This window comes from Chelon labrosus (genome assembly GCF_963514085.1).
Source record: "Chelon labrosus genome assembly, chromosome: 4".
In the NCBI taxonomy this organism is placed as follows: domain Eukaryota; kingdom Metazoa; phylum Chordata; class Actinopteri; order Mugiliformes; family Mugilidae; genus Chelon; species Chelon labrosus.
This window is the reverse complement of record NC_140340.1, coordinates 7,192,044-7,216,445: the sequence shown is the minus strand read 5'-3', so window position 1 is coordinate 7,216,445 and position 24,402 is coordinate 7,192,044. Positions and strand designations below refer to the sequence as shown.

At 40.0% G+C, this 24,402-nt stretch overlaps 1 protein-coding gene across 2 annotated transcripts; it reads right to left on the bottom strand.

The window, feature by feature from the left end:
• Positions 1-1,147: 1,147 nt before the first annotated feature.
• On the bottom strand, positions 1,148-24,177 carry LOC311487322 (natural resistance-associated macrophage protein 2-like). Of its 2 annotated transcripts, XM_084543563.1 has the most exons (17): positions 24,038-24,177; positions 15,218-15,296; positions 12,558-12,694; positions 12,324-12,443; positions 10,669-10,788; positions 10,381-10,487; positions 10,189-10,259; positions 10,027-10,094; positions 9,789-9,944; positions 9,443-9,601; positions 9,267-9,353; positions 8,563-8,682; positions 8,323-8,472; positions 8,148-8,221; positions 7,697-7,850; positions 7,492-7,545; positions 1,148-4,256 (listed from the first exon to the last, which is right to left on the bottom strand). In XM_084543563.1, exons 2-17 carry the CDS (start codon positions 15,243-15,245, stop codon positions 4,185-4,187), a joined length of 1,677 nt encoding a protein of 558 aa, XP_084399689.1. In that variant the 5' UTR covers positions 15,246-15,296; positions 24,038-24,177; the 3' UTR covers positions 1,148-4,184. The 2 variants fall into 2 exon arrangements, with proteins under 2 accessions (XP_084399689.1, XP_084399688.1); XM_084543562.1 differs by lacking the exons at positions 15,218-15,296; positions 24,038-24,177 and adding an exon at positions 13,680-13,758.
• Positions 24,178-24,402: the final 225 nt, after the last annotated feature.

Sequence of the window (24,402 nt, the reverse complement as noted above, 5' to 3'; positions counted from 1 at the left end):
GGTTCGTTGTTACGACATGGGAAGTCGTTTACACAAAAATGCAACAGTCAATGGTCAATGGTGTAACGTCAACCGTAAGTTGTGAGAAAACCGCTGCTAGGCAACCGTTGACGTCTAGAAGCCGCCGAGCCTAACGTTTTTTTTTTAGCATGCTAACAACAGCTAACTTAAAGAAAGGAAAACATACACACAGACATATATCACATTATAATTAGAGCAAAAAAAAAAAAAAAAAAGTAGTAAAAAATAAAATAAAATAAATGTAAACTTAACATAAGGCAGGAGTAAATAAAAAATACTAATTCCTCCAAAAATAAATTCCTTGAACACTGCTGACACAGTTTTATCTTGGATTAATAAATATCTTTAAAATAAATTATTTTCTTATTAGTTATTAATTTAAGACACTCAAAATACAGATACATTTTTATTAAAGAAACAACTTAAAAGATAGTGTTGACCTAGAGCATTTAGCTTTATGAATAGGACATTTCCCTAATAACATAAAGTGATAAAATAAGTGCCTAAATTTCCCTCAACACACATTATATGTGTTATTTTACATAATACATCATTTTCAAAGTCATTCTACTCAAAAAAAAGATGCGTTTCACTTTCTTGTTCAGTCTTGCAAAAAGTGATCGCTGATCAGCCTTAAAATCTTCAGTAATGAATAGCAACAGTTATTCTGTGCAAATCCCAAGTTTCAGTTTGATGTTTACAGTATTTATAGATATCAGGAAACAAATATTGCCTGTTTAAAGTTATAGTTGAGTTATAGTGGCTGCAGTGGGATGGGATTGGACCCTACATATACACAATTTTTTTGTGTCAGTTGTACTGACTTGGATCAGAGGCTGATGAAGTCATCTAATCTTTTAAGTTTTAACTTAGTGTGTGTGTGTTTAAATGTCACATTTTCACAACTAAACTTGAGTGACAACAACTGTTTATAGAGATTCACATCGACATCATAATTCAGATACATACAACACATTTTAATAAGTGAGGAGCAATGCTACATACAAGTATATAATACTACTATAATACTTATTAGTTATAAGTTCAATTAACTTATGTCTTTTTCTTGAATTAGATTGATGATTCCTGCTTAAATAGTTTGAGTTGATAAACTGAGATGATATAAAGCCACTGATTTCCGCAAAGAGCTGAGTTGAACTAACTCAAACTCAGTGTGTTTATGAGGGACACGCAATAAGAATCACCTTACAATGAGTAGAAGATATTTATGAGGTACGCCTTCATGTACAAACAAGAGATGAGGTTCCTCTTTAAGGTGTTCACTAAAAGAAGACAATTTTGGAAAGATTTAAACTTTTTTTTATTCAACAATATTAAAAAATAAAACACAGGTAACAGAAGAACATTTAAAACTAAAGACAAAATGGCAGAAAACACTCTTCTTTGATTCAGAAACTACTTACAATGACAAGTCCTCTGTCTGGACACGAAACCAAAACATGGTCTCTGACAGGTGATCCCAAATTCAAATATTGTTCTTTATAGTACTTCAAGATGCAACACTAGATGCAGCAGGGTTTATAAAAAACAAAAAAAAACAAAAAAACAAAACTGTACCTACCAAGAAACAAGTTTATAACACTCCCAGGGATCGTTTTGAGATGTGTGTGCCTGTCGTACATTCAAATACATGTCGCTAGTGTTGGGATTTGTTCAGTGAATGTTGCATATAACATCACTCATAAAAGCAGCTGCTGTCTGTTTAGCTTTACTTTTCTTTACTTATGTTATTTTGTCAATGTTCCTCCAGAAAAACGAATCACACAACTTAACGCGATGCTTTCAGTTACACCTTGGCCCATTTCTTTAAGTGCTGGTTTGTTTCTATTAAATAACGAGATCCTATAAAAGAGGCACATTGGTGAATACGAGGCACTGGGGCCCTCTGCACAGCAATTACAACACATGGTACAGTACAAGTGCAGTTTGATATTTGGTCAAGGGTAAGCTATGATTGATCAACCATATCATCAAGTGTTTTAAGTTGGACTATGTTGCTGTTCGATGTATAGTTTCCTCTTTAGCGTCTCTGTATGATATCCTCTGGAAAAGTCTTCTAGCTAATGCTAATGAAGCAGCACCAGAATATGAGCAAGTATCAAAGTTTGTTCAAAGCTTGCCACACTCGATAACACTCGTTGTGACGCCAACACTTGTCTCTGTCATTTAACAGTTAAATTTGTTCATGTTTTATACTTAGACTTTATACAAATATGGACAACGCGTCTCCACTTCCTTGCGTTGGCCAAGCTGACGATATTTTCCCGGGGATATGGGCGGCCATCGCCATCTTGCGACTTAGGAGCCAGAGTCTGCGCAGTACAGAACTCTCACTTTGTGTTAAAAAAAAACTCACATCTTGTTTCTATAGCGTCAAATAACTAAAACGAAACTTATACAAAAAAAAAATGACATTTGAACATGCATCAACATTATTTTAACTACCTAAAACAACAGAAACCATCCCTGAAAAAAAAACATTTGACGTGTATTTTTAGTGTTTTACTTTGGCCCAAGTCCCACCCACTAACATGGAGGGGGTGGAGCTTATGACCTAGACTGCAGCCCGTCACCAGGGGGAGCTGTAGTTGCTTTGGCTTCACTTTTGAGGAGCAGGTGCGCCATCCATCTTTATACTCTCTATAGCTTTATATCATGTCAAACTCCTCTGACACACCAGTTACAAAAACATATTCTCCAGGAAGAAATGGTAAATCCTGGGAGCAGGCTTCATGCAGCGACTCATGATACATTTCCCGACACTTAATTAATCTCAGACACCAATTTCTTTACTCTACAGCCATATTCCCCAAAAACAAAGGGGAGCTTTGCACACATCACACTTTGGCACACATATTGCTAAATAAAAAAACAAATAAACAAACAAACAAACAAACAAACAGAAGCCTAGCTGCTGCTGCTGCTCCCAAGAGAAAAGGCCAAGCTAAACCAAATAAAACCAGTTAAATCTTGTACAATTTGCTCTAAAACACGTAAATAAACAGATTATAAAAAAACAAAACTGGCCTAGGCTTAACTAAGAAGGAAATTAAAGAAAGAAGAATAATCGGAGATGTTAAATGACGGGCCCTGAAACACTGAGGAGATCACACTCTAACCATCTATCATTCATATTGAAAACGCGACGCTCGATTATGACAGGAAGTTTTAATTAAATGGGAATGTAAATATGTTCTGCAAAATGTACGCACAAATATTCATGCAGCTTAAGGTCTGCTGCTATTTTTTTTTTTTTCATCACTAAAACCCACTGCAGGGAGGAATCTACTGATTCCTTTTTTTTTTTTTTTTTTTTACAAACAGCTTAAAAAGACCTGAAAATACAGAGATGTACATCTACAGGAGCAAAATATACTCTTAAATATTTTGCGTGAGAGTGACATAAAACTGCCATTCTTTATTAATATAAAAAATGGGGAAAAAAAAAAAAGGTGTGACCGATGACACATAAATACCTTATATATATTTATATAAAGCGTTATCTACATATTAAATATATTATGGCAATTTAAAAAGTCTAAATTAATGTTATTATCCCGGTATTAAATAGAATGACACTTTGAACAAATACATAACAATCGGGAACACAGTGTGAATCAATCATACAGCACTCAGGTTAGCTTTTGTACCTTCTAGTTGCCAGTTTGCCTCTTTTTTTTTCTCTAAGATCATATCCAGTAAAACGGAAAGAAAGAAGTTTAGAAGTTAAAAAAAAATATATATATATAAAAATATAAAATAAGAGCCCTTTATATGCGACAATATAGACGTCCAATCTGCCACTGACGAAGCAGCGTTTAGGTATAATCGTCGTATTGTGATTGCTCCATCACTGCGGTGTCTGATTAGTAGCTTATTGTGTCACGGCCACGGGTCACATCCGACTTCTTATGGAGCCCAGATAATAAACCATTATATGAATATGCATTTGTCTGTGATGTAAGCCGAGGCCGCTGAGGAGACACTTGAAAACCATCTGAGACTGATTGCGGGTGTACTACAAGGTCACTTCAAAAAAATTAATAAAAAGAAGAAGAGATACTTCAGGCACAGAGAGGAGAAGACGAACACATACTGGCCGAGCTTCGGGGGGTCAGTGGTTCAGCAGCCACTCGGGGCCGTCATCTCTCCTCCACAGTATCCGTGTCCATGTCGTTCAGTAAGTACATGTCTGTGTGGCGGGATAGTCCCAACTGCATGTGAGAGAGAAAGAAAGGCGACATGGAGGTTTTATTAATAAGTGAATAATGAACTCATCACCATAAATCACAAATCAGATTAACATGATTCCATCAGATAAGAATTATAAAACAAACTTGATGTTTGCTGACATTTGTGAGGTTTTTTTTTATACTTAAAGATTTAAAGTTACATAGTTCTAGTTATATGGTCTCATCTTTCTCTGCTTACATGAAAACACTAACTACACTGATCACGACTTGTGAAAGCATCCGTGCTGCCGCTGCTCTTTTTCTCTCAGTTACTCTACAACTTCACAATCAGTGCCGAGTGCTGATTGATCGGAGCCCAGTCTGCTCCCAATTTAAATCTGATTGTTTGATCATGACGGATCCATTGGCGGGGGGCTCACCTTGGGTCAAAGTGTTACTTTCCAAATCTCAACTTTCCTCATTTAATCCCAGAAAGTCCTGAAAAAGAGCAGTTTTAACTGCCGAGCCATCAGGTAACGGCGAAGCTTTGACGCCTTAATCCAGGAGAGAGGACCGTCTGATATTTTAATGCTTAGAGATTAATTAAACAGGTAATGGTGACGTTAAGTGAACACAGCTCTATTTTATAGGGTTATGGAATCAGATTTTACAGTTAAAATTTTGAGTCATTTATATATTTTGAGGATGTTATTTTAATTAGAAAACTAGTAGAAAACTAACTCCCTAGTCCTTTATTTTACTTCTGATTTCTGTTTAATTCATCATCACCGTGTTTCTTAACAGTTAAAAACACACAGGTCACAGAAGACGCCAACAAATGTCCATATATCCATAATCCACATTTATTTTGGACACATGGTGAGCCAGGATTAATGAACAGACAGCAGAAATGAGTGTAGACATTACTACAGTGAAGTTCTCCATGTAACAGCAGCAATGTGTGCGTTTGACATGTTTTTTTCTTTCTTTCTTTCTTTCTTTTGCCAGAGAGGTATTCACGACACTGTATGAACTCACAACTGCCTGAAAACGGTACCTTGAGAAACTTTATAAAAACATTTGAGAACTCTAAACCGGAGAGACCCGCCACTCTATAAGATGAACACTGGACAATACTGTAACTTCTGAAAGAACCTGAGAACTCCATTGTGTTTACGTAACTGTTATTTGTTAATATGTGCGTCTTTCTTGGGGATTGCTCAGTTCATTGTACACTTGCAGACTTGTCTTTGTTGTTTAATTACATTCTCCGTGTGAAAAGTGTTTGTCGTGCACTGGTACTAAATAAACTCCATGAAATATATCTATTGACCGTGTGATATTGACTTGGGCCTGGGTTCCGGTTTGAAGCCCGGTGGACTTTAAAAAGCTACAGTAAAACGTAATTTTATTGTTGATACAGAAGAACAGGGATATGTCAAATGACAACCTGACTAAAAACCAAAACTGTTCAAGTAGGAAAATAAAGAATAAAAACAAAACAAAACACATTTTCATATCCACTGCCTTCAATTCATGTCGATACCGTGAATTACACTGTGACTTATTTACAACTAAAGCCGCGGACGAAACCCTGACAGTAAAACATTGGGAGGGCTTAAATTAACTGACTTTAATTCACAAAATGACTTCTCCTTCTTCTGAGGGTTCAGACTGGAGGGAATCAAATGCTATAAAGACTACAAAGCCCTCAGAGAAGAATCTGTGATTATATAATTATATAAATAAACTCCTGTAGAACGTCTTTGTCAAAACTATTATTCTAACTACATTATTATTTAATCCAACACAAAAAAAACATCTCTCTGCACAGCAGCCTTAATAGCTTGAGATTATTTTCCTTCAAAAACTAGGAACATATGTGTATTGTAATAGAACATGTACAGTTACAATACATTTCCAAAATCAGTTATTTATCCATTAACATATCCTAAAGCTACAAAGACAAATGTTTTAAAGAGGTTAAACTTGGTGTCATGGTAAAAAGAAACAAAAAAAAAAGGAAGTAATTACCAAATCTCTGTCAGCAAGAGGAAATTTAACATCTCCTACACTCTGCTAAAAAAAACTACTATACTCTCTCTTTCTCTCTGTGGCATCTTGATTATTGAGGCACTAGAAGAGGCTCAGAGGACGAAGCCACAGTCAGGTAAAGGTTCACTGCTTGGAATGAATTTCACGTACCAGCAGCGTCTCAATCACATAACTGCGGGAGCGTTCATAAGGCAGACTTATACCACTTTTATAAATGACAACTTTCACACAGTAACCGTGCCCCATTCAAGATTGGTTCGATGATTTCACAGTCCAAGGCTCACGTTTAAAATCATTGACTTGACTGGACGTCCAACTCTAGAGCCGTGCAGAACAAAAAGACGACAGGGCCTCCACAAATGTGACAGAGGAAGAATATGCATGATATATGTATGACAGGAATCACCTCAAACAAAAACAACAACCTGTAACCAAATGTTATTTTCACACACTTAGGGCTGGATATCATTTGGAGCCTTTTAGGGCGCGTCATTGACTTAATACTTATGTTACAGTGATTCAAAGTGTTTAGCTACACTAAGATGAATAATACGCTGAGGTAGACGGAGCGAAAACGTCGATAAAACGAGGACTAAGTCTGGACATGTCTTCACATCAGCTGGCTTTAGGAGAAGATGAAGACAGCTCAGAGAGGAGAATGAAAGAATGAAGAATCTAGATGACAAAAAGTTAGCTCAAGAAAGATTAGTGACCAGCTTGTATATGTCAGTGAAGGTCAAATAAACCAACTAATGTAATGTAATGTAATTTTTCTACTAGCGCCGCTGGTGTACCTTCGGTTATCAGGTCTTTTGCTAAAGCAAGTGAACCTCTTCACAAAGACAAACTGATCCTTCCACATGAGATTAAGCAGCGTGAAAAATCTTTTTTGGGACACAGATATTTGTTATAAAGCTACAGCTACAATTATATTATGACCTTTTTCTCAATGCTGGCATGTAATACGCTGTGCTGGTATTTAGATATATATATATATATATATATGAGAATGTAAAAAGCACCAAACTCAGATATCCAGTCCCACACAAAATAAACATGTCACATTAGCAGAAAAATGTGCGTTCAAGACACCACGGGAGTCCTGGCTGTGTACAGGTCTCTCTCCCAGAGGAAAGACAAATGCTGGTGGTTACTGTCGCGCTCAGCTCTAGGAGTCGTACTCAGACTGCTCCTCTATCAACACAGCAGGTCGATTGCTTACCCTGCTGCCAAAGTCCAGGCAGGAAACTCCCAAGGCAACCAGACAGTGCCATGCCTGCAGACAACGAGGACAGAACAACAGCTCAGGACGCTTTGTATACATGTACGCATGTTGTATTTTTTTCCCCTTAAAGATCAGTAACATACCGTAAACAGAATTTTTTTTGCCTGAAGAGCGAGTAAAATGTTTCAGTAATGTCACTCACCAGGTAGATTACGAAGCACAGGTAGAGCACGGAGAGGAGAGCAGCAAAAACGTAGAACACCACGCTGTTCAGCGCCGTCACATACACGACCACAAAGTACATGTTGATTGCACAGACCACCAGGATGATGATGCCTCCTGAAATCTTCCACACCCTAAAGAAAACAGATATTTGATTAGACATTCAGAGATAGTCTAAATGTCTGTTTTCATGACTTTGAGGGGATGAGTTGCATTTAAATCAGTTGTCCCGTGGCCTCAGCGCCATCCATTTCCTGTTTTCCTCTCCTGCAGAGGTCAGAGAAACTTTGAGGTATTTTTGTTTATTTGATGAGCTTTGTGTTGTATATGTTCAGATACAACACTTACACACAACAGACCAGCATGAAAGCCTCACTGTTTAATTATTACTTATCCTGTAAATTATAACACAATCATATTACTGCACTCACAATCCGTTAGCAAAGTCGTTCATTATGGACGTCAGGCTGGTGAAAGTCAGGATTGGGATCAGAGCGAATGGAAGCTGTTGGATGAGGAGAGAAATCCCAGTTAATATTTTATGAGGTTATGTACCACACACAAATCAAACAAGCTGCTTAAGCTTTCTCAATAACGTGTCCTGACCTGCAAGCTTTGAAGCACATTCAGGAAGTCATTCATCCCTGTGAGATGCTGGACGTCCTGGAAAATGGCCACCAGCAGCGTAGGCGTGATGGCGATGGAGCGGGTCAGGAGCACCCGGGCAAAACGAGACCACCGTAGGTTCAGGAAACCCTTCGAAAACAAAAAGGCAGACAATGTTTTATACACTTTTCTTTTTTAAGTCAGATTAAAGTTACACCTGTAGCTACCAGGTAACCTTACCTCCATCACAAACTGCCCGGAGTAAGTGCCTGTCATGGTGGAACTCTGTCCAGCTGCCAGAATTCCTATAGCCCAGATGTAAAGAGCTGCAGGGCCAAAGAAACAGCCCAGAACCACTCCCTGAACAGATAAATCAACAGAACGTTATCTAATTATCCATCTACCTATTCACCTGTTTGTTTAATCCCATAATAATGGCATTTATTTACAAAGAGATAGAGGATTAAGTTCAGTTCAAAGATGAATTCAAAGTTATTCCTTCATATTGTGTGTCAACAAGCTTTTTAAAGTTCTCCCTCACTCATAATACAACAACACAGTGCTTAAAATACACCGATCAGCCAAAACATTAACACCACTGAGCTCTGAAGATGAATCAGCTGCAAGAGGAGCAGTGCGCTCGGCTCAAATTCAGCCCGAAGCAAAATTCATGTCAAAGCGGCTAATTTAATGTTGTTGTGAGGTGCAAGGTTGGCCCTAAGGCTAAGTCCCTTAAATGGATAAACACTGGCCTTTTTATTCTGCTAACAGTGATATTTACTTCTCCTGTCAGTAGTTTTAAACTTTCTTAAAAGAGTACCTCTCTTTCTCTCTGCTCTATTGTTATACTATAACATTGTGGTTAATAAAGCTGGAGTATGTTAACCTTGTCAGAGGGGTCTCCTTGTAAAAACAGGTTTTATTGTTGTCGTATTGATACGTACCCCTTTGTAAATGTCCACCTCCAGTGTGCTGTTGTCTAGAGGGAACAGATCTGTGTGAGGGATGCCAGTTGAATTGCACATGGCGTTCTGCAAAAGCACAATTAACAACAATGAAACAAAGCTAACCAAAGCTCCATCAGTCCTCAGCATAGCACGTGTTCAGTCCATGTACTCACCACGTCCATATTGGTTTTATTATAGAAGGCCTGAGCAAAGACTGCGACAACGAAGACGTTGATCAGGAAGGAGATAAAGAGAGCGATTGTTGACTCGATGAAGAAGTACTTGTTGGCCTCCTTTACATCCTTCTTATTTTTGCGATCAACGTCCCGAGACTGGTTGAAGAAGGAAAACAGAAAAAAGCGCTCAGCTGCCATCGACACTCACATCAAACAGTGATGTTATTTTTACTCTCAAGGATGTGATCAAGACATTTTCAAAATGACATTAGAATACAGCAGGGATAGGAAAATCTAGTGTCAGCCAGCAGTCTGCACACAGTAAATAGTACATGTTTCTAACCTTGACCAGTGCAGAGTGCAGGTAGATGTTGTGAGGCATGATGACAGCACCTACGATCCCCACTGCCTGCTCCAGCTGTACAGGACCGCAGCCGGAACAGTAGGGTACAAACATCCCCTTCAGCAGTTCCCCTTGGTTTGGCTTCACCAACACGTACTAAAAGCGGACATCCCAGAATTAAACGTTTTAATCGGCCACAAAACACTTGAATTTTACTGGAGATGAGAGGGAGCCTTACCTCGTAACCAAAACTAACAGCCATTACAGTGATGAGAAAGCCAAAGAAAGCTTCAAGTTTCCTCAGACCTACACAGATATAATTAAAAAAAAGAAGTATAAACAGCAGGGTGTGGTTTTAATAGAGTCAGTGGTTCTATATCTATAAAGAAGAATCACATACCATATTTGTCTAAAAACAGGAACACAAACGTGTCTGTGATGGTGATGAGAACACCTCCCCACAGTGGGATCCTGAGGACAAAAACAATTTTTTTGTGTGTAATAATTTGCCACCGTTACAGAATTTAACTTTCTGTAAAGCTGTAAAAAATATTTGCAGCCTCTGTTCATGGACAAGCTTTAAACTTGTTACCTGCCCACAGAGAGAAGATTGAGAGCTATGGCGCAGCCAATGACCTCCTGCATGTCTGAGCCAATAATAGCCAGTTCGACCATCAGCCAGAGGATGATCCGAGGAACCTGAACAAGAAAACAATTACAGAAATCACTGGAATTATCATTAAGCTGAATTTTATTTCTTTGACCGTCAACAATACTTCGGAATATGAAATAAAAATCGTGTTTAAAGTCAGAGATTTTTCAAATATAGCTCCAGGCATAGAGTTATAGTGTTGATGTGTGAAGAGTGGGGAATGCTCACGGTGGGATACTGGCGGTTGCAGACTTCAGCCAGGTGCATCCCTGTGACGACCCCGAGGCGTGCGGCCAACCTCTGCAACAGCAGCCCGATAATGGTGGCCCCCAGGAGCACCCATAGGAGCTGAGAAAGAAAGACAGCATTAGCGTCGTGACTATTGCAAGTGATCATATGCCTTTGTTTAGAGAAATATATCAAGCTCTAAGGACATTTTACATTCAAAATAAAACGGTAACATTTTATAAAAAGACAGAGAAAAACATAGAGAATGTATCAGGGTTAAGAGAACAACACTAATCTGTAGAATCACTTCCTAAACAGATGCTTTTGGAACAAGCAACTTTGTCATAGTTCCCATAGCTAACCATCAGAGGAGAGGAAATGAGAATGACTGTAGTCCTTAAAACGCATTTTTCAGATTTACTTTTTTACAAGAGGAACCTTGTGTTGGGAGTGTCTGCTGAGTTGCAGAACATATGAATGCAGCAGTATAATGTCAGCCTTAAAAAAATTAACACAACACAAAGATGAGGATTGACTGTAAAGTCCAGGCATTACTAATCCTATATATCAGTGATCCCCAACCCCCGGGCCGCGGACCGGTACCGGTCAGTGGGTCATTTGGTACCGGGCCGCACAGAAATAATAAATAACTTCCATTATTTCCGTTTCATCTATTATCTGTGTCTGAATGATGTTTTATTTTGAAAAATGACCGGATTCTCGCCATTATATCCGTTTATGACTCAAGGCCTCGAGACCATAGATCACGTGAGACGTCCCGAGATCGCAAATGACTGGGGCCTTAAACGTCTGTTCGAGACAACAGCTCTGCCGGTGTTCTGGATTAAAGTCATGGCAGAATACCCCGAGATCGCCACGAGAGCACTGAAAACGCTGTTGCCATTTCCGACATCTTGTCTGTGTGAAGCAGGGTTTTCTGCAGTGACAGCAACCAAAACAAAATTACGAAGCAGACTGGTCATAAGCAGCACACTTCGGGTTTCATTGTCTCCCATTACCCCAAGATGGGACCGTCTTGTTGCGGCAAAACAAGCGCAGGGCTCCCACTGATTCAGTGCTGTTGCGAGTAGCTAGTATTTTCATGCACTTTTAGTTTTTGTGGTGTGTCTTATTTTGAAGGCATGTTTTAACGTTACCATGGCGACCAGAGAGCGTTGGGGCAGAGACGATGTTACTCGTGTCATTTTGTCGGTTGTTGGTGTTACGTTATGAGGACGCTGCTAATAAAGTTGCACATGAATACACAGTGGATTTACGTTTATTATTATTATTATTTTATAGAGAAAATACTACAGTTTTTATGCCGGTCTTATCATTTTATTTTGTTTTTATCTGCTACACCTTCCGGTCCGTGAAAATACTGTCGGACATTAAACTGGTGCGTGGCGCAAAAAAGGTTGGGGGCCACTGCTATATATGATATGTTGTTTATGGAACACAGCTAAGAGGCATTTCTCTACCAACCACTAGCCGGCTACTATATCACTTCAGTATTTCTATTGATGGTGTGAATAAAACAGAAAAGTCTTGGACATAATACAATATGCAGCTACACTGAGTGCTCGGGAAGTGTTGGGGAAAATTTTAAAAAGGATTGAAGGAGTTAAAATGGGTATCTGTATCTTATTCATCACCTTGAACCCAGCTTTAGCTCCAGACTGCAGGTCAGACTCGATATTCCCTGGATCCAAATAAGCAATGCTCATCAAAAACCCTGGTCCAGTGAAGGCCCAGAGTTTACGGAAACTGAAGACCTGAATGGAGAAGAGCCAAGGAGAAGAGTTGTATTATTAATGCTTGTGTTTTCATTTGCGTAACGCACACTTTCTGCTCATATCACACGCAACAGTGGTGCCAAGATGGGTTACCTGGTTGACGCTGTCTGGAATTGGCACCTTTGCCTCAAAGTACGTGGAGAAGGGTTCGTCCTGTGCCTCAGGTGAGGCAGGAGGAGAGATGGAGCTGTAGTGGTTGGTCTGGACTCCATTCTCTTGAGGGGAGTCCTCTAACAAAACCACAGAAAGAAAAACACAAGGACTCTGGTTAGTGATCAGAGAAGAGACGGACTAATGCTGTTCACGTAAAAGAGCAATATGTGGCGTGAAATTAATTGACCATGCTCTGCCATTTTGGAACTTTTGTAGCTTGTGCATAACAAAGTAGTTGTAGCTGGAAGAGCCAACAGATGCCTTTGTGTTATGAACACGATCGCTGTGTCGGTTATAGTTTGTTTTCAACCTTATCATTGCAAGGTCATCTTTATATTTCCCCTCAAGTTTATTGCTGAAAGTTGGAGACGTGGCACAATCACTACTACTAAGCCATGCGCCATATTAATAAAAGTTTGGCTCCAAATGCATTGTACAGTTTTGTTAATAATGACCCTAATGAAGGCTACGAGCCCAAACATTTCACCCTAATAAAATAAGAAAATGTGGCTAGAGTTTTGAATAAGCCATCAGTACTTTTGTCACCAGATGCTTTTCAAAACAAATCCTAAATCAAACTCTTGACTTCAAGTCTGATTAAAAAACAAAAACAAAAGTTTTTTTTTAGTTGCGCAAGTTGGTCTTAAACCAGTCGTAAATAAAATGAACTCACAGCATTTACTTTATCACAACATTACTCTGATTTTTAATAAATTAGATAAGATTAAAATATTTACAACTTCATTGAATAACCTGTCAGTCTCTTCTCAAATGTAATAAAAGAACAGTATTCCTCAGTGCTGATAAGCTAAAAACAATTCAGTGTCTGAAGTACTACACCAGTGATTTAGTTTAAGACTTTAAATTGTATTTGCTCGGTCAACCATAGCATGTGAGAGACCCACTAACATGTTTTATGAAAAGACAAACAAAAGTGCAGGATATATAAAAAAAAAAACACACGGAAACTAGCCCAGGCCCATAATTATGGTTTAGCATTCCCGACAGATCTATAATTATTCAAAGTAGTATGCCTATGAATGGAATGAATAAACTACTCACTGAGACTGGACTTTTCGTTCTTTCCTTCTTTCATCTCCAACTCACTGCTGGTCTCAAAGTCCACTCTTGCCTAACACAAGTCTCTGCTTTTATATGACTCAGTCTTCATTTTTTTTTTTTTTTTTTTTGTAAGATGTCACAACAACGCTCTGACATCTTGTTTCTAAAAATTAAGCCGATAAAGAGAAGTAGGGACAGCTCACAAACCGCACGTGTGCAGGAGGATGTCAATGAAGCATGAGACCTGCCCTTTACTCACACTGACTGAGACGAGCGCTTAAACCTACGCCTAAAGACTAAATGACAACTGCATCACTCCACATCACTAAACCCCAAAAAGTGTCTGTCCTGTGCATGTTATAATACACCCATAACATTATGACCACCTTCCTAATACTGTGTAGGTCTCCCCTGTTCCTCCAAAAACAGTTGTGGCTCATCAGAGAATGGACATGGGCCTTCTGAGGGTGTCCTGTGGTGTCTGGTAACAGGATGTTGTTAGTCGGGGCCTTTTGGTCTTATAGGTTGAGGGGAGGGGCCTCTGTGGATCATCCCACAGATACTTGATCATTTTAGGATCTAGTGAATTTGGAGGCCAGGTCAACAACTTGTGCTGTTCTTCATGTTTTATATTTTTAGTTGTTCCTAAAGCGTTTTTGGGTGTGTGTCTGTGTCAGGCTGCATCCTGCTGCCATCAAGGAGTGTCATTGCTATGGGGTGGGGGTGCCTGGTCTGGTCTAGGTGGGTGCCACATGTCTAAAGCCCAAATCATGCTTCCGCGTTGACACAGCGCGAGGGGGCGTACGGACCTATTGCGGACCTATTACGTCCTTGCGGACCCCCGTGCGTCCTACGCAAGGGCCAGACGTGCACCTCCCAAAAATCCTCGACGCGCGTCGAGGCGACGCAACAGCAACGCAGCATAATTTGGAGCTCCAACGCCAGTCTCTCTGTCTTGGTGTCCATCGTACACTGTGACTACGACAAAAGCCGGAAGGTAAATAACTATACGAGGCGAGATACGTCACAAGAGTCTCGGTCGGTCGGTCACAAAAAATCATAGCGCCCTCTACCGGTGTGGCATTGAATTGCATTTCGACACGTAAACCCCACGCAGAACCATCACGGTCTCACGACTGCGTCCAAGCAACTGCGTGGCCATTGCGTGGCCATTGCGTGATCACTACGCGGAAGCATAATCAAGCCTTAAGTAACATCCACATGAATGAGTGAATGCCAGGTCCAAAACGTTTTCCAGCAGATTTTATTGTCTCTTCTCCTGTCAGTGGTTTTAATGTTGTGGCTGATCGGTGTATGGCTTGGTGCCTATAAAGAGTATTCATCTTCATAATATATGACGTGCTGCAGCTGTATACGGTCATCAACTAGCTTAGCTTGTATGTAGAGTCTACATACATGATTTACAATAAGCAGCTCTGTCAGAGTGCACACACTGACCTAGCATTAAAGTAGTGCAGCCCTGTTTAATGTTGGAGAACATGGTGATCTGGGTTCTTTCTGTTATCATGAGCAGTTACCTTCCAGGGCGTCATCTGCAGCATTCATCAGGACGAGCCGAAGGATCCCCGGGAAGTTGAGGGATGAATTTCAGCCTCCCTGCAGAAAGAATAACAACAGTAACGTGATCTTTGTGAGGAAAAAATAACAGTTCTCCTCTTTAATGTGGGAATCTGTGTGAAACTAATCTGGTTAGCAGGTTATTCAAAGACAGGACAGCTATTTTGTTTTTAACTTCCCTCTTTCATAAGAACAAAAAAAATCACAAGTCATACTAATGACTAAGCAACATTACGGTAAGTCAGCAGGACACAAGAAACCTTGGGCTGACCACTGGTTTCACTTCCACTACAGTGGGTACAGTACATAGATATTTCCTCTTATCTCAAGACACAGAGTGGTACTTGTAGAAGAAAACATAATGACCGAAAACCTATAACCTCAGACGAGGGTAAAAACAAGTGAATTTTATAACACCATGCCGTCTGACAGAGAGAACGCAGGTTTTCTGAAAGCACATGACTGTGGGATCATATGGGGCAAAAGGCGTGCTGAGGCGTCAAGGTTTCCAGACGCTAGTTTCCAAAGCCACTTCCTCTCGCTGAACAAAGTGTTTCGTGAAACTTTCTTTTAGAACTTGAGTAACAACATTACAAAAATACAATTTCCCCAAAAAGTTGTCTGCCTGTGTGTAAAATGTAAATAAAATCTGAATGCAATCGTTTGCACTTTGAATTAATAAAAAAAAATTCATGGACTCAGGGTCCTCAACTGCAAGTTAAAGCTCTATTATACAAAGTAGATGCAAATCCTAGATGCTGCATCCTCTGGTCTAAAGAGGAGCGGGACCACGCAGCTTGTCATCAGAGAGCTGTTTAAAACCCAGCGGCTGTTTTTGGAGCAACACACGCTGCCATTCAATTTATGTACTTTACAGGAAAATCATTGCTTTTTTTTCTCCAAGATAAGACCAAGACACACTCTGAGCGCGGCTCCGCTCCCATTTTAGCCTCTCTCCATTGGCTGCCTGTGCATTTTAGAGTCCATTTTAAGATTCTTTTATTTGTTTTTAAATCTTTAAATGGTCTCGCCCCGCCTTACCTCTCTGAGCTGCTCCATCCTTACACTCCTGCCCGGTGCCTCAGGTCAGCTGATCAGCTGCTCCTGGAGGTACCAAGGGCCAAACGGAGGCTCAGAGGGGATAGAGCCTTTTCTGTTGCCGGTCCTAAATTATGGAACGATCTCCCCCTACACATCAGACAAGCCCCTTCGCTGTCCATTTTTAAAACACATCTTAAGACCCATTTTTATTCTTTGGCCTTTAACACAGCATGAGACCCTGTTTTCTGTTCTGTTTTATTATTATTTTAATACTGTTTATCATTTATTATTGTTTTTATTGCTTTTATATTGTCTATGTTTGATGTCTTATATTTTAGGTTGTATTTTATGTATAGCACTTTGTGTCAGCCACAGCTGTTTTAAAGGGCTTTATAAATAAAGTTGAGTTGAGTAAAAGAGAACCAGGTGCTAAACTGGCCTGCCGTCAGTACACACACACCTCAGGGTTCCCACGCCTAACCTGAAATTATTTTCCAGGACTTTTCCAGGACATTTTCAGCTGCTACGGAGACAAGTTATCATGTCCTACACTAATACAGTCCCCTGTCCCGCTCATTCTTTGGAAATGTTCTTTTTTTTGTTTTGTTTTTTCTACAGTTGTGACTTTATCTGTGAAAAATAATATAAATAATATAAAAAATAACATTTGAAACTGTCTATTACTGCCCATTCTTTGTTGTTTAACACACACACACACACACACTGCACTTTATTTTCTCATCCCCAGCCACCCTATATCCACACCTGTGTAAATAATTTTGTCCTATTTTTATTTAATGTGTGCCTTAATATGCAATACTTTTTATTTAACATGTACCCCTATTTTATTCTATTTATTATTCTATTATATGTAAGCCACGGGTCCAACAAATATTTCATTATCCAGCATAATCCAATCCAATCCAATTTTATTTATATAGCACAATTTAAACAAACACAAGGTTTCCAAAGTGCTTCACAGTAAAATACAATAAAGGTAAAGTATGGTAAAACAAAAATAAAGCCAATGAGATAAAAGAGATAACAAATAACACACAGTAAAATCCTTAAAATAAAATAAATGAAGTCAACTTCCTACTAGGTCTTAAAAGCCAAGGAGAAGAGGTGGGTCTTTAGGTGGGATTTAAAAACAGAAAGTGCATAACTTTTAACCTATAATGACAATAAAGACTCTCTTGTCTTCTCTTGCATGTGCATAACTTTTAACCCGTTTGCATTCGCTCACAAGGCAGGGGGAGGATAAATAATTTTCCAGGATAACGTAATAAATTTCCAGGACATTTGACCTTTTTTTTTTTCCCCCCTCATTTTCCATATGTTTTCCATGACTGGAAAACTGGTCAATCATTTTCCAGGTTTTCCAGGACGCGTGGGAACCCTGCACCTGTCATCAACTGGAAAACATTTTGGCACACTGTGAAAAAAAAAAAAAATATGACACGGAGGCTGGGAACTGTTGATATGCTAAAATCCTATCTGAACTTAGAAAGTGAAAAACGTGTCACTTTATAAGACTTTGATACAGAAATAATCGTTCTCCTGAGTCCACAAAGAGCCACAGCGTGTTGTGAAAGGAAGACTTGATAAAGCACAATGAACATTCTGTCAAACGTTTTTTTTTTTTTTTTTTTTTTTTTTTTAAATGTCTGGCAGACATTAAAGGGGAACTCCGGCGCAAAATGAACCTGGGGTTAATAACACATGTGTACCGAGTTCGACCGTTCTCTGGTATTTGTTTTCATGCATTTGTTTTGTTAGTCAAATGTGACCAGTTTTCTTGCAAACCGCTAATTAGCGTATGACGCTAGCCTTAGGCAGTTTATTAAAAAAGGAATACAGTACCGTTCGCGTCCGGCTCACTTATCCAGGCGGGCGCCATCTTGGGGAAACTGAACTCTCTTCGTTCAGTGCTCTTTTCCGGCAACAGACAGTTCAGTTTCCCCAAGATGGCGCCCGCCTGGATAAGCGAGCCGGACGCGAACGGTACTGTATTCCTTTTTTAATAAACTGCCTGTATACTTGCAAAGTTCTCAATGCTTCGGTTTACATGTAGAGACCCTAGTTATGCTACAATGTAAGTGTGGTGATATTGTGAGCCTTGTTAGTGGTATAGAAATAGCGATTTCTTTTCATGTGTAGGTGTGCCCCGAAGGCTAGCGTTATACGCTAAATAGCGGTTTGCAAGAAAACTGGTCACATTTGACTAACAAAACAAATACATGAAAACAAATACCAGAGAACGGTCGAACTCGGTACACATGTGTTATTAACCCCAGGTTCATTTTGCGCCGGAGTTCCCCTTTAAATTGACCATAGATATAATGTCATATTTCCGTTTCATGTGTTTGATAGAGTTCCCTTTGTCTACTGGATCAGGATCTGATGATGTTTTGAGTCATTTTGAGTCAGAAATGTAGTTAAATCCCGAAGGATGCAAAAACTTTTAAGCATCACTGTAAACGGAGGCCCCCTGTGGTAAATATACTGCATATGTGGCTCTGAGATGGTGAGTTTGTGTGTTTTTTTTTTGCATCTGAAACTGAGCCTCTCTAGTTTCCCTCTGCTCTCCCTTATGCAACCAAAGCTCTGCACTGTTAGCAGCACGAGTCTGTGTTTGTATTCCTGGGTGAAGGTAACTTTCCACACAGCCGACGAGGGGAAACAGCCTCGTGTAAACTACTCAAAGAAAATAAAACCTCCACACCTCTTAAAGAAATGTTGTTTTGTTGTAGGTTTAGAAAGAAAGATTGTGGAGGCAGCTCCCTAAATGTTCTGTTTGTTTTTGCACCTGAAAACTAAAAACTAGGGGCTGGATTGAAATAAATTTTATTTTAAAGAATTAATTCTCGTGTTTCACGTGAGCCACCTTGTGAAACTGTCTCGGGGGCAGGATCTGGCCGCCGGGCCGGCCGACTGCTACGGATTACTGGGTCACACAGCGCACTTTGATTTTCTGCATCTCTGACCGTGACCTATTTGTCATGTGTTCTCATGTGGCCGCAGTCAGCAGGCACGGTTACCAAACACACCAGAAAACCCAGATGGAAAAAGAAGTTTAACACGATTTCTGGCACCGTACAAACGTGGTAATACCGTGTACAGCTGCCACAGCACATAAAGACAACACCTCTTAAAATATATCCTTACTTGCTACTTACTACACTGGAGCAAGAATCAAAATTAAGACTTCATCTTGCTGATTTGCCTGATGATCTGTTTTCTAAATAAGTAATAAAGCTGTAGACGGCATAATTTGCATTTTCTGTTTTTTTGATTTGTAAAGTCTTGTAAAGATTTTTTCCCCCAATCTTGCTGCATTCTTATAGATTTACAATTCTGCTGCACTTAGAGCTTTTTATCACTCGTTTTTAACAACCAGTGTCTTGTGAGTAAGTGCAATGTACGCCGATCAGGCATAATATTATGACCACCTTTCTAATATATTGCGTAGGTCTACCTTGTGCCTCCAAAACATGTTGTAGGACCTTTGGGTCCTATGGTCTGAGGGGAGGGACCTCTGTGGATCATCCCACAGATACTTGGATCAGTTTAGGATCTAGTGAATTTTTGGAGGCCAGGTCGGGTCCGTGTAATGCTTATCAGTTCAATTTTCTAAACACAAACGGACATTTGGAAAAACTGAAAAAATGGATTCAAATATCCAATTTTTCATTTTTTTTTCCCACCTTGACAAATTTAAAAAAATTGGATTTTTAAACTGTTTTTCCAATTTTCTGTTTTCATTCAGAGGATCAGAAATTTAGAAAATTACAAAATTGTGTAAAAAATTGGCGTCTGGGCTCCAATTATTCAATACCGCAGAGATATTCTCTCCCTCGTTCCACGTAGTTCTATGACGTTGCGCCGCCGGTTGTGAGAATTGACCTTTGGCTAAGCCCCGCCCTAGAATGTAGATTGACCAATCACAGCCAAGAGAGCTCCCACAGGGGTCCGACACTTTTTCCACAGCGCTCCATTGACTTTAACGCAGGCGTCTCATATTTTCGGTCTCGGCAGGCTATACTGTCGGTATATATCCAGCATCCAGGGTATGGATAAGCCCAATGATGTGCTCGCAAAACCCTGTGGAGCTAACCAAAACATCACCGTTACAGCTTAAGTTGCATAGTTGTTGATACGCTAGCACACGCTGAAGAAATACAACGTTATACGTGCGTAACGTTAGTCCGTTTGCTTCGTAATAACGATTATAGAAGTGAATAGAGACGTACCCAGCTTTGCATGAACAGTGTTGCTCCTTGATATTGATACCAGAGCCTTATAGATAACCAGAAAACCACAGCCCAGAAGAGAATGTCGGACGTAGCAACAGTAACTAAGGGGGGCGGGGCTTAGCCAAAGGTCAATTGGTTGGCTACTGGCTAGTTATCGTGGGTGTGTCTGGGTGTGTTTAGGCGGGCGTTCAAGAAGACTCGGGGCAGTCATGTCGACGCTGCATAACTACGAGAATATAATCCGAAATCTTGTTGAGAATGAAGGTTATACTTGCGGGCAAGTGCAAAACAAGTTGATTTGTCCCTTCCTAGTCTTGCATAATCAAGCCTGTGTATGTTACGATCCATGCAAAACTTGTACAATGACGAGATGCTTGCCCCCCCTGTTCAGTCCAAAGTTCGTCGTCTGTAAGAAGTTTTGCACTTGACCGCAAGTATAACCTACATTCTCAACAAGATTTCGGATTATATTCTCCAGCGTCGACATGACTGCCCCGAGTCTTCTTGAACGCCCGCCTAAACACACCCAGACACACCCACGATAACTAGCCAGTAGCCAACCAATTGACCTTTGGCTAAGCCCCGCCCCCCTTAGTTACTGTTGCTACGTCCGACATTCTCTTCTGGGCTGTGGTTTTCTGGTTATCTATAAGGCTCTGGTATCAACATCAAGGAGCAACACTGTTCATGCAAAGCTGGGTACGTCTCTATTCACTTCTATAATCGTTACTACGAAGCAAACGGACTAACGTTACGCACGTATAACGTTGTATTTCTTCAGCGTGTGCTAGCGTATCAACAACTATGCAACTTAAGCTGTAACGGTGATGTTTTGGTTAGCTCCACAGGGTTTTGCGAGCACATCATTGGGCTTATCCATACCCTGGATGCTGGATATATACCGACAGTATAGCCTGCCGAGACCGAAAATATGAGACGCCTGCGTTAAAGTCAATGGAGCGCTGTGGAAAAAGTGTCAGACCCCTGTGGGAGCTCTCTTGGCTGTGATTGGTCAATCTACATTCTAGGGCGGGGCTTAGCCAAAGGTCAATTCTCACAACCGGCGCAACGTCATAGAACTACGTGGAACGGGGGAGAGAATATCACTGCGGTATTGAATAATTGGAGCCCAGACGCCAATTTTTACACAATTTTGTAATTTTCTAAATTTCTGATCCTCTGAATGAAAACAGAAAATTGGAAAAACAGTTTAAAAATCCAATTTTTTTTAATTTGTCAAGGTTGGAAAAAAATTAAAAATTGGATATTTGAATCCATTTTTCTGTTTTTCCAAATGTCCGTTTGTGTTTAGAAAATTTAACTGATAAGCGATCAATCTTACTAAAAACACTAATGCAAATGCCTCAAACATGCTTTCATTTAGTTGCCATGTCTCTTGTCTGTGTCATGTCTCACATGCTGCTATGTGCTGTACTGGTCCTTTTGTGGTCTGGATTACAACCCTGGATTGTGTAAGTCTACTATCAGAACTAAACTTGTCGAACTGCATGAACAACCGTGTACGTGGTGGTGATAACAGACATTCAGATTCTGACCAATTTTCCCAGCAGATAAAACTCGAATCAAAATGAAGCCACATGATGCCCTTAACGATAATGAATAACAGTTTCAATATGATGTTCATCAGGAAAGATCTGCTTACGTCATCAACTACATGAGTCATTCTGACTTTACCAAATGTTGCAAAGCTGGATTAACCAAACTTGAAAATCCAAATTAAAATGCCCACCCATTCACTCAACTTCCCTACAAGCCTCAACGAACGAAAGCTTATCGGCATGAAACAGCTTCCACTATCACTACATCTACAACAACTCCCAAACTGACCAGTGATCTCTAACGTGACTCCCCTTAATCTGCGGCTCCTGCAGACTTTTACACAATCCTAACACGGTCAGATGAAAGTAAACACGTTACAAATCTGAAGCTGTAATCTGACGACGCTGAAGTATATTAGTTTATGAATTAGATAGATAGATAGATAGATAGACGACTTTATTGATCCCTTTGGGAGGTTCCCGCAGGGAAATTGACATCTCCATCGCAACCAGCACTTTCAGACATACATGTAGGAGACAGTATAAAAAGCCCAGAATACCAATACACCCAGTGAAGAATAATAAAATAATGGAACTTAGACGGTTTCTAATCAAAAATCGAATAAGCAGAATAATATTTTTTAAGAGAGAACTTAGAAGGACCACTAACATATACGACCTGTCACATCCAGCAGAGCTCAGATCCGGATCCAGATCTTAAGGGACATTCAGCTGCCATGATCACATCTCATATGTGGATAAGTTTCCCACTGTGACTTTTTTTTTTTTTTTTTTCCCCAACCACAAATTAAATAAGCATATTTGGGTTTAAAATAAAATACAAACCAACTCCTGTTTGTATTTGAATAAAAGAGCCTGCACCAGGGTTTATTTTTACAATGCAAATAACAAGGAGACTGTCAGCAGCATGATCATCGAGGCAGTTCCTCTTTTTTTACAACAGCCTTATCTGTCGTAAGAGACAGCCAGTAGGAAGGTAACAATACCTACACAGGCAGATTCAAGGTAGAACTGCATCACATGAATTACATGTCAGCAGCAACATTCAAAGCTGCTTTGGGACCGTGAAGTAACTGGTGCGATACCCACTACGTCCACGCCTGAGCTGCCTTGACTAAGCACCTGAACCCCCGGCAAACTGCGCACAAGGCCAATAAAGATGATTGATTTTGGCTTAGCTGATTTAGGAATATTCATTATAGCTATTATGTGAATTGTCCTACTTGTGGTGGGTTCAAACTCAATTACACATAGCTTCTTAAAGCTGCATGAATGTATTGTCCTTTTCCAAGCACTTCATACAACAGAATTTCTCAAAGATAACAGGTCATTTCTGTGATATTGTTACATTCAGTTTTATGAGATTTGCACAGCTGTACAGTTGCAGCGATCATTTCTAATGGCCGACCCTAATAACAGCCAACTGATGACTAGATCTGATCCTGAGCTCTGACACGTGAATCAACACCTTGACTTTAATGATCTCACTCAAAAGCAGACGCTATATTTAGCCTTTAAGTGTAACACACTGGTGTATTGACAAACTAGTCACTCCTTGGCACAAGTCAACATTACAATGCTCAAACAGTTTCAGTGCACTGTAAATAATAAGGAGTAGAATGAAGCTAACCTGAGTGACCTTTCGTCCGCTGCATCGTCTAGCAGCTACATGGTGATGTAGTTTTAATAAACGAGCTAAACAGCTAGTTGGCCCTCGGGATACGTACATTATTATACCGCCTCGCTTCCGACAAAACCAACAACATGAACCTTACAACGCCAACACTGTGGCTGTGACTGTACCGTTGCTATGTGTCATCAAGCTAACGAGTTTCCATAATGTGTTAGCTGCCGGGTCGGCTCTGCTCACGTTACCCTCGCCAAAGTATGAAAACGCTCTTACCTGTGTGTATTCTACGGGAGGATAAAATCAAATGCTGTGTTTTGGTTATTAACTTTCCCCTTTAAACTGCCACCATTTGTTTAACTTCGAAGCTAGCTAAGCACGTTATCAGGCTAAAATCCGGCAAAGTCCTATCATTCCATGTCAACTGTCGGTTCAACGTACACTGCGCATGTGCATTAACCCTAAACTGATTTGATTGGTTGTGACTACCCGCGAGGGATTTGAGCCCCGAGTTCCGTCTGGCAGGCTAAGTAACGGTCGATTCTCATGTGGTAACTGCATAAAACTACGTTCATTAAAATATATTTTAGTATTCACTACAGATGAAAAAAAAAAGAGGAAGTACAATATCAATCAAATTA

Excerpts from the sequence above, each read along its gene's own strand:
- LOC311487322 (XM_084543562.1), bottom strand. The coding sequence starts at position 13,713 with ATGAAAGAAGGAAAGAACGAAAAGTCCAGTCTCA. Across the intron at positions 10,488-10,668 it reads GCAACCGCCAGTATCCCACC|GTTCCTCGGATCATCCTCTG; the intron begins GTGAGCATTCCC and ends TTTCTTGTTCAG. Across the intron at positions 8,222-8,322 it reads ATGTGCTTCAAAGCTTGCAG|CTTCCATTCGCTCTGATCCC; the intron begins GTCAGGACACGT and ends CTCATCCAACAG.